This window comes from Akebia trifoliata, chromosome 11 (genome assembly GCF_017979445.1).
Source record: "Akebia trifoliata isolate Shusen 1 chromosome 11, ASM1797944v1, whole genome shotgun sequence".
Lineage (NCBI taxonomy): Eukaryota > Viridiplantae > Streptophyta > Magnoliopsida > Ranunculales > Lardizabalaceae > Akebia > Akebia trifoliata.
In genome coordinates, this window is record NC_141385.1 from 29,562,013 (window position 1) to 29,573,366 (window position 11,354).

The window sequence follows — 11,354 nt, forward strand, 5'->3', positions numbered from 1 at the left end:
GATAGAGTAGGATCCTAACTAGCTTCTTACTCTACCAATTAAGGTAGAGAAGACCCATGTAGGTCCAGATCTAAGCGGATCCACATTAGTGCTTTGTTACTAATATTAGAGTTGAACCCCGACCACCTTCTTATCCTGCCAATTAAGGCAGAAAAGACCCACGTAGGCTCGGATCTAGGTGAGATCTAACTTAAATGCTCTTGAACTTGTTATAGAGTAGGACCCCAATCAGCTTCTTACTCTGCCAATTAAGGTAGAAAAAACCCACGTAGGTTCGAATTCAAGTGGGATCTACATTAATGTTTTTGTTACTTGTGTCAGAATTGATTCCCGACCAGCTTTTTATCCTATCAATTAAGGTAGAGAAGACCCACGTAGGCGTGGATCCAAGTAAGATATATTTTCAGTGCTTATTAAATTCGCGTGTAGGCTAATATCGATAAAAAAAGATATTTTTTATTGATAGTATTTTTTCAAGTTACATGTGTTCCACGGTCTAGGCAACTCTTGACCGATCATTATTATCAAGTAATAGACTTCCTTTTAGCCTACTCTTGTTATTCTATATGGTTTTTCCCAGTTAGTGCCTAGCTTGTCGGTGTTCTGCTTTTTTATATTCTAAAAAGCCCTACGTAGTACTAGATTTCCTTCTTTAAATTACTTGTGGCAGAATTTCTTGTTGAAATAGCTCTGTAACTTTTTGTTAAAACTTTCTAGCCTTATCAATGGTGTTTCTCGTTTCTCTTACAACAAATCTAGCTGTACGATTATCTGTCAATTGTTCTAGTCAGTTTACACTTTTCTAGATTTTATTGTGGGGAAGTTATTTTCTATATAAACACTGCCTCCATTCCATAAGCCATAGCGAATGGAGACATCTCTGTGGATATTCTGGTAGTTGTCCTATAGGCCCATAGTACGCTATGCAAGACTGTTGTCCACTTTCCCTTTGATTCTCCTAGCCTATTCTTTAGCGTGTCTATCAGTACCTTATTGGTATATTCAGCCTGTCCGTTGTTCTGTGGGTACTATGGCGTAGAAAACAATTGCGTTATCCCATGCTCTTTACAGAAATCTCTGATCTGCTCTCCTACAAATTATCTTCCATTATCTAAGACTAAAGTGTATAGCCGACAAAATTTACAAATTATATTCTCCTATAGGAACTTCTAGACTTCCAACTGATGTATTCTGGTTAGAGGGAGTGTTTCTGGCCATTTGGTGAAGTAATTTGTCACCACTAGCAAGAAAGTTAGGTTACCTAGTGCTTCGGCAATGGGCTTACTATATCATTTCTCCATTGTGCAAATAGCTAAGGGCTGATGAGAGAATTGAGCTGCACTGTTGGCTGTCGAATTATCCTCTCACATATTTGGTAATTGTCACAGTGTTTGACATGTAGAGCTGCGTCTTTTTGCAAATAAGGCCAGAAATACCCTTGATAGAGTACTTTGTGGGCCAAAGACCTTGCCTCTGAATGGTTTCTACAATCCCCTTCGTGGATCTCACTCAATATGTCATTTGCCTCTTCTGATACTAGACAATGTAGGAGTGGTCCTCCAATTAATTTATTGTACAAAATCCCATCTAGGATAATGTATCTCTCTGCTCTGCTCTTGATTCGTTTAGCCTCCTTAGGATCGTTGGGTACATCTTCTTACTATAGGAAAGCTAAGATTGGGATCATCCATCCTTGATCCCCTATTGCTACTACCACGCCGACTAACTCTGGTTTGTTTATCGTGAGACTTTCCTGGTAGCCTAATGACAATTTTCTCCTATCTTCTCCTACTCGCATTGAGGCTATGAAGGCTAAGGCGTTTGCATGCCTGTTGTCCGTTCGCGGTATGTGTTATACTCTGATCTCCCCAACTCGAAATATGACAGACCTAATTTTCTCTAGATAGAGTTGCATTCTGGGATCTCGTGCTTCAAACGTCCCATTGACATGATTAACTACTAGCTGTGAGTCACTACAAATAGTAGTCTCAGTTACCCCCAATCCTGCTAACGAATTGAGGTCGACTGGCATTACATCATATTTTGCTTCATTATTTGAAGTCCTGAATCCCAATCTAATCGTCTTTTCTATCCTGGATATGTTAGGAGTGATTAGCACCACTTTTATTCCCGATCCTTCCAGGTTTGAAGATCCATCCACATAGACCTTCCACCCTGGATGGTTGTGTGTTTCTTTTCCTTCTTCAACATGCTCCAGCTCTTTTACCAATAGATTTATTTTCTCTTTTATTGGGAAATCTACAACTGCTTGGCCTTTCAATGAAACTCTAGGCTTATACTTAAACTCAAATTCTGCTAACTTTACAATCCAGTTTGCCATTCTGTCTGATCCCTCTGTCTTCCCTAAGACAAACTTCAAAGGGTACTCTATAATGACCTGTACTTGGTGCGCCTGGAAGTACGGTCTTAGGTACAACACTGTGTAGACTAGAGCTAATCCCATCTTCTCAAGTCTGGAATAGCGTGTCTCGGCATCAATGAAGGTCTTGCTCAAGAAGTAAATAGGCTACTCTGTCATTGTTCCAGCCCTAACCAAGACTGAATTGAGTGCGCAATCTGAAATAGCTTGGTATAGTCTTAAGCCTTCTCTTACTTCTGGTTTGGATAGATATGACTTCAGCTTTATAAAGATTTGCTTACTCATCTGTCCATTCAAACTTGGTATTCTTTCACAATAGCTGGTACAACGGCCTACACTTATTTGAAGATCTGGAAATGAATCAATTTAGGGTTGCTACTCTTCCTGCTAATTTCTGAACTTGCTTTTGTATTTTCAATGAGGGCATATCTAGTAGTGCTATAATCTGGACTGGGTTGGCTTCTATACCTCTCTTTATGACCAGGTAACCCAAGAACTTTCCCGAGGTTAATGCGAAAGTGCACTTATCCAGATTGAGCTTCATCCCAACTTTTCTCACTCGAAAAAAGATCTCTTCTCGACTAGCAATGTGATCTTCATTCTTCTTACTTTTCATCAGCAGATCATCAATATAGACTTCTACAATCTTGCCTAACAGATCCTTGAAAAGTTCTGTTACCAACCGTTGATAAGTCGCCCCTACGTTTTTTTAACCCGAAAGGTATAACTTTGTACCAGTAGAGCTCCAGCTCTGTGATGAAGGTTGTTTTCTCTTGATCTGTTTGATTAAGTTGTATCTGATTGTAGCCAGCATAACCATCCATGAAGGATAATATTTTGTGGCCTGAAATCGCATTTACCAACTAGTCTATCTTCGTCATAGGAAAACTATCCTAAGGGAAGGCCTTGTTTAGGTTTGTAAAATCAATACAAACTTTAACCTTTCCATTCTTCTTCAGCACTATCACGATATTTACTATCCAATCAGGAAAATGCACCTCTTTGATGAACCATGCTCTGATCAACTTTCTCACCTCTTCGTTTACTAATTCCCTGAATCGTGGTGCTAATCTCCTTGGCTTCTATTTTACTGATTGAAAGCTGGTTCCACATTCAAGTGATGGCAGATCACTTCTAGGCTAATCCCCGACATTTTTTTTATGGACCAGGCAAAAATGTCTCGGTTTCTTCTTATGTAGTCTATTAGTTCTTTTAGCTCTTCTGATACTAGCTCTGTTCCTATTCCAATCTATCTACCTTCCCTTACATCCACCATCTGGACGTTCTTTAGGCATGGGGGTTCTCTAGGCTCGCTTTCCCCCCACTATAACTACTATTGCTGGACCTTAACTTCGAAGGACTCCTCCTTGTCCAACGTACAAACTTGGGCTGCTACCTGATCTCATCATATGTCCCACATCCCTTTCGGTGTTGGGAATCTTAAGACCTGATAGTACTTAGAGGGAACGACCTCATCTCATGCATCCACCATTTGCTCAAGATGGAATTATATGGGGAGCTCGCTTCGACAACCATAAACCTGGTCATCAAGGACGTCGGTCCTGCCTGCATGGGCAAGAATCTCCGCCAACGGTTGGTTTGTTCTTCTATTAAACCCTATCAAAGGTGCTCCTGCTAGGGTAAGCACATTTTTGCCAAGGCTTATCTTCAGGAAATCGAAGCATATAGAATGTCGACAAAACTACCACTATCGATCAGTACCCTCTTGAGAGTAAATGTGCCCACCTGGAGGTGGGTTACTACAAGTGCATCGTAATGGGGCCTCACTACCCCTTCTAGGTCTTTATCCGTAAAAGCCACAGTTTGTTTTTCGTAGGGTTCTATCTACTCTATAAGCCCACTTCTTACTAGGGGTACACATGGTTCGGATTGGTTCGGATTTTGGCAAAATTGGAACCGAACCAAACATGATCAGTTCTACAAATTTGGAACCGAACCAAACCAATTACCCTATAGAACCGAACCAATCCAAACCAACCTTGGTTCGGATTGGTTCGGATCGGTTCGGATCGGATCTCGGTTCTCATACTTATTATTTTCAATAGTAAAATTAAAATTGCTAAAACTTAAAACTAAGCAAAATAAATATTAAACAAAGCATCACGCATAAACAAAGTATCAACATACTTATTATTTCAATATAAACAAAGCATCACGCATAACACAAATATAACAAACCTTTAGTCTGATTTTACATTGATCTACCTATATACAAAAAATTACTAGAATTTATTTTAAAAAATGAAAATTTTTTGGATATTTCAAGTGAGGGAGTGATCGATAGAGAAATTCTTATAATTCAAAGATCTGTAATTAATGAAAAAGGAAAAATATATATTAGAATTATATTCCAATATTAGTGTGTGAAAGCGCCCTCGATTCGCGGGGTGCGCGGATCCGCTTTTGACCCTTGAGGTTTGGGAGTCGCCACCTAGTTATTACGGTCTAGGAACCGATCAATGACTCTAAACGGATAAAGAACTAATCTAAAATAGAAAAAACTGAATTTGAGGATCACATTACGGGGTTGGAAGGTGTTAGGCACCAACCCCACCCGGCCAAAGCCGGTCTCTACTAATTTCCCAAATAAGTTACATTGTTAAAAAAAACCTAGATAATAAAAAATAAGAAATTAAACATTTCCGATAGCAAAGACCTTGTTCCCTCAGATCCAACAAAAACTGCTCCTTGTACCGTACTCCTTGCTTCGTTCTATCTCCGGATTTGATTTCTGATCTCCGAGGCAAAGTATCTCTTTTCTGATCGAGTTTGTTATGGACTTTTGGGGTGTTTTTTAAGGGCTTTTAGGTATTTTTTAGGCTAAAATCGAAGAAGGGATGTTAGGTAAGGAGTTGGGACTCCAAAACTAGGATTTATGGGAGGCTAGGGGGCTTTTAGACCTACTTCTCTTAGGATTTATGATTTGATACGAAAATAGGGTGTGAGCACCCCTATTTATAGATTTTTTTAAGGGTTGATTTAGATAGAGTTAGTGTTTAATTAGAGTTCTTTTAGTTAAAATTGTATTTTAGTTAGAATTGTTTTAGGTAGAATTGTATTTTAATTATAATTATTTTAGGTAGAGTTGTATTTTAGTTAGAACTCTATTAAATAGAGTTATTATTTAATTAGAACTCTATTAGGGTTTTTGACTTTTGGTCTTATTTGATTGACTTTAATATTTTGACTTTAGTCTTAATTGATTGACTTTTAATATCTTGACTTTAGTCTTGCTTAATTGACTTTAATTTTGACTTTAGTCTTACTTGATTGACTTTAATACCTTGACTTTAAATTTTTGGAGAACCCCCCTCTATTATATCTTTAATTCTTTGGACCCCCAAATGGAGGGGTCCTTAAAGAAATTTCTCACGAACCCTCAACAATTTTTCATTAGAGCCCGATTGATCGATTTTTTTAGTTTAAACTTTCAAATTAATTTCATTAATGTTTCACTTTAATTATTTAATGTTCTATTTATTAATTTCAAAATTTTCAATTATGAAAATTGTGAAATTACCGTTTTACCCCCGGAGAGGACTTTTCACGTTTTAAGTCGATTTTTAATGTTCTATGATGTTTTAGAATCGATTTTTCGTAAGGAATTCAATGAAAATATTAGTTTGTATCATTTATGAAATTTTTTGTGTGGAATGGTCATGAACTTTATGAGGGGCATTTTCGTAATTTTATCGAATTCTGTTAAAATTGATGAAATGATTTATTTGATTTTGATTTGTTGTTTTATGTGTTCGAAAGGGTTTTTCTAATCATAACGTAGACTCTAGGGTTGTTTTGATGTTAGGGGTATTTTGATAATTTGATCAATTTTTAGTGATTTTTATCGTGAAGCTTCTTTTTGTCTGAAAAATGATGATTTCTAAGTTTCTGGGGTTCTATTTTCCTAGCGTAGCATGGTTTCTACAGTCTTATCAGTTCGAGATACCTCATCCGGATTTCTGAAATATTTCTGATAACAAAATAAAACAATGGAATAAACATCCATCATTGGAAATCATTGCGATCGGGTTGACGAGTTGATTAATCAGGCGAGTGCAAAAATGAGGTGTCTACAGATGCCCCTCTTTGGGAGAGGGTTGAAGCAAACTAGATAGCAAATCTATGTTGGTAGATAGTGTGATATCCGAATGCCAAAGCTAGTGACAGTTTATTTTGCAGCCTGAATTAGCAATTCGTCAGGATGTTCAGATCCTTGAGCATAAAACTCTCCCCGAACTAAAAAGTTGTCTGGTCCTTGAGCGTGAGCTCTCACTGACAGTGTCAGATCCTTAACTTTTAGAGAATTCTCCCTGACTAAAAAGTGTGAGTGTATGTATTGTGTGAAACTGAGTAAAAATTGAAAAAAACTAAGCATAAACTAAACATAATTTGAGCAAAAGTGAACATAATCTAAGCAAAATTTGAATGTCTTACTCTACCTACCCTGGGTGAACGAGTAATAAACTAATTTTTTGAAAGTCTTACTCTACCTGCCCAGGGTGAAAGAGTAATGAACTAATTTTTTTTTTTTTTTTGAAAAAGTTCTACTCTACCTACTATGAGTGAAAGAGTAATGAACTAAGCTTTTTGAGAGTCCTACTCTCCCTGCCCAGGATGAAAGAGTAATGAACTAATTAATTTTTTTTTTTTGGGAAAGTTATTCTCTACCTACTCGGAATGAAAGAGTAATGAACTAAGCTTTTTGAGAGTCCTAGTTTACCTGCCCAGGGTGAAAGAGTAATGAACTACTTAATTTTTTTTTGGAAAGTTCTACTCTACCTACTTGGAGTGAAAGAGTAATGAACTAAGCTTTTTGAGAGTCCTACTCTACCTGCCCAAGGTGAAAGAGTAATGAACTAATTAATTTTTTTTTGGGAAAGTTCTACTCTACCTACTCGAAGTGAAAGAGTAATGAATTAAGCTTTTTGAGAATCCTACTCTACCTGCCCAGAGTGAAAGAGTAATGAACTAATTTTTTTTTTGGGGAAGTTCTACTCTACCTACTCGGAGTGAAAGAGTAATAAACTTAACTTTTTGGGAAGCTCTACTCTACCTGCTCGAGGTGAAAGAGTAATGAACTAATTTTTTTTTTGGAAAGTTCTACTCTACCTACTCGAAGTGAAAGAGTAATGAACTAATTTTTTTTGGGAAGTTCTACTCTACCTACTCGGAGTGAAAAAGTAATGAACTAATTTTTTTTCTTTCGGGAAGTTCTACTCTACCTACTCGGATTGAAAGAGTAATGAACTAAGTTTTTTGTGAAGTTCTACTCTACCTACTCGGAGTGAAAGAGTAATGAACTATTTTTTTTTTTTTGGGAAGTTCTACTCTACCTACTCGGAGTGAAAGAGTAATGAACTAAATTTTTTGGGAAGTTCTACTCTATCTACTCAGAGTGAAAGAGTAATGAACTAAACTTCTTAGGAACAAACAGGGAATTAACCTCGCATTTGATTTTTTTTTAATAAAAAGTTAGATTTTATGAAGGTCCGGTAATCATTTTAACTCTCTTTGAATCTGAGGAGTTTATAAAATTGCTATCAAGAGGGTAAACTTTAATTCAAAGTTAACCTTATCCTTTGGGGTTGAAATTGACCAGGCATCAGAACAAAAATGCCCCTAGTTTGACAAGGAACATTGCACGGGATAATTGAACATAATTTGAAAATAAATGCCCCTTGTGTAAGGGGGGAAACTGTACTCTTTAGAAAAAGGAAGTGCCCTTGTTATGAAAATTTGAAATCCTTGATTACCGCAAGCGCAATAATGATTTAACTTTTAATTTTGACTTTTTATATTGAAGATTTTGAGTAAGTCTCAAAGAAATTGGAACAAAATATTTCTTTCTGAAATTCATCATAGAATTTATTATTTCTCTCTGTCGGTTCACTTAGGGACATGAAACTCTTCAGATCAATCATAGACGAGATACTTGTATCTACTGAGTCTATATTTGGTTCAAACTAGGTATTGAAACTTGATCATTCGGACTTTTGATGTTTCTGCTCGGACTGTCTTTTCAGCTTCTCAACTCAACTGAGATTTTCTTTTATTTTTTTGATTGCTCTAATTTTCTCTAGATTACCTTTTCAAGTTTTCAATCTAGCGATCATGCTCTAGCTTTTGCCTAGATCGTCTTTTTAGATTTTCGATCAAGCGAGCTTACAATTTTTTCTTTTTTCTTTGCTCTGATTGTTGCCAAGGTCGTCCTTTCAGATTTTCAACCTTGCGAGTTTGCCTTAATTTTTGCCTAAGCCGCCCTTTTCGGGTTTTCAACTTAGCAGACTTTTTTTTTTCCTTCTTCTTCCCTTCTGAACTTCTGGAGTTACTGTCTGATCATGCTTTACTACCTTCCTTGACTTTTTTCACACGATACTTAGGAGGACTTTTATAGGTAGGCTTAGGACTGGGCATAAAAAGAAAGGAATCTTGAGGCTCAAAAACCCAAATGCCCTTTGTGTGGCATTTCCTTTTAAATTATTTTCTTTTTCCTTGAATTTTCTTCCCCACTTTGACAATTTTTTCTTTTGAATTTTTTTTCTTTTTAAATTTTTTCTTTGTCGGGAAATCTATTTTTTTTATTTTGATGTGGTCGAGCCTGAAGTAACTTCTCAGGTTGCCTACGTACCCCAAATTTTTGGGATTAGACCAAAACGTAGTTCGAATTTTCCCTCCCCTAAGTTAGGTGATCGGGCTGAGAAAGAAAAAGGCATCATTTTTTTTTAAAAGGCTGCAAAGAGCTGAGAAAGGAGATGATGAACTGGGTAGCAGGAAAATTGATTCGACCAAAGATGGCCTCCTTAAATGTAGTACCGTTTGATCCGATCAAGGTTGGTTGACTCTGGTAATTCGATTCCATCATGATCTTGAAGTCTAACAGTTTTTCCAGATAATATTTTCTTAATGATTGAATCTCTCCAATTGAGTTCAAACTTTCTATGATCGAGGAAGAGTACTCAAAATTTTTTGGGTAGTCTGATGCTTAGATCCTTGACTTATAAGTGATAAACTTTTGACTTTCTTGTTAAACATGCGAGTAACTCCTCTCCATTGACAACCCCAATCTGTTTCTAACAATTAACTTTCATCAATACCTTAAGATACAGGATTTTCCCTTTTAATCGGTAAGATTGCTTCCATATCATACTAGAGTGACTCTAGTAGAAGACTGTATTGAAGTGTAATATGTCCATAATGCGAATGGTAACTTCTCTGGCCAATCCTGGTGTGATGTGTGATTGACACATTTTCACGATGATTGTCTTGAGATTTTTACTGGCTGCTTCAACTATTCCATCAATTTTAAAATTCCAGCACTGATACATTTTATAATCCCTCCTCTGACTATGTCAGTCTATTCTGGTTTGTATATGTGGTGTTCTCACAGGATGGGTATATATTTCCTATTGAACAACACTCCAAATTTAACCGACATATCCTTATAGGACTATGTAAGCAAGTCTTTTGAATTTTTTGAAAAAATTCATAATCTCTTTGTGCTCCTCTAGGGATAAGTTAGTTCCAATCTGAATTTCTTGGAAATTATTTTTGTTCCGAGGTTAATGACCTTTAGTTCCTTGAGCAAGACATTTATCTTCTCATTCAAGAGGGGGTTCCTTATTAGAGGAATTTCTCTTTGAAGCCAATTATTAGTTAACTTGTTAATGCACTTAAGGTATTAAAAAATTTTCTTTATTCAATTAAATTTAGATAGGGCGACTGACACCATTGCAGACTCGACAAACTAACTTAACTAGAACAAAATAAGAAATAAAATGACAGACTTAATTACTGAATTGATAGAAAGAACTAGACTCAAGACTCATAAACAATTAAAGACAGTTACCCACAACGGGTTTGATTACAAACTAAGGACTCGAGAAACTATTTCTAAGCGATTAGACTGAGTCTTCTTCTTCAGATTCTTTGCATTCTTCAGACTTACTTCTTCCCTCTTGGCCAAGACTGTATGGTAGTGAAAACCTCATTAGGGACCGTCACTCTAGTAAAAGGGAGGCAAGGAGGTTTAAGATTGACTGATCGAATGAGAAAGATTGGGTCAAACGAGAGTTGAGTATTAGATATCATGTTCAAAATCTGAGGACGTTGGTAAATGGGTAGAGGGTTGGTAGTAACATTTGGCTGCTCAGGGGCAGGGACAGTAACTTTTTTGGCATCAATGAGGTCTTGAACTGTATGACGAAGAGCAACACAACGATTAGTAAGATGATCGAAATTTTGGTGAAACTCACAAAATAGGTTGGGATTGTAAGAAGTGGGGAGTGGATTTGATAAAGGTCGAGGTTGGAGAGGTGTAATGAGCCATTTACTTAATAGTTTCTGAAAGACAATGCTCAAAGGCATACCAAGATTGGTGAATTTCCTACGTGGTCGAGGTTGATTAGGGTTAACTTGGTTACTAGGCAAGATAGTAAATTGGATGGGTGTAGTAGACGTATGGGCTACATAGGCGTGATCAACGCTAGACTTAGAATTGGTGAAAGGCTTTTTGAACTTGTTGTCTAAAGGATTGGAAAGGATTCCGGAAGCGAAAGCATCTTCCAATTGGCTACCAGCTTGCAATAGAGACTCGAATGTAGAAAGGTATTGGGAGACTAGATGTCGGGCATACCCTTGCGAGAGGTTTTTTAAGATAATAGCCACTTATTCTTTCTCTGAAGGTCTATCCCACATTTGTGCAGCCTTGGCCCTCTAACGACCGATGAAGTCAGTAAATGTTTCCCCATTCTTCTGTTTAGTTGACTCCAAGTCCCTTCTTGAAGTTTCAATTTCAGTACTGTATTTGTATTGATGCTAGAAAGCCTTTGACATATTCTCCCACGTACCTACTGTAACTGGATCTTGAGACATCAGCCATCGTAGAGTTGATCCTGACAGAGTTCGTTGAAACAGTAATGTCATATGTTCGTCGCTAAGCCCCATAGTGCACATG

The 11,354-nt window shown here is 37.1% G+C and overlaps 1 protein-coding gene across 1 annotated transcript; it reads right to left on the reverse strand.

Annotated features, from left to right (window-relative positions):
- Nucleotides 1-1,852: 1,852 nt before the first annotated feature.
- Nucleotides 1,853-2,464, reverse strand: LOC147391230 (uncharacterized). The gene has a single exon (XM_086459032.1). It carries the CDS (start codon nt 2,462-2,464, stop codon nt 1,853-1,855), a length of 612 nt encoding a protein of 203 aa, XP_086315158.1.
- Nucleotides 2,465-11,354: the final 8,890 nt, after the last annotated feature.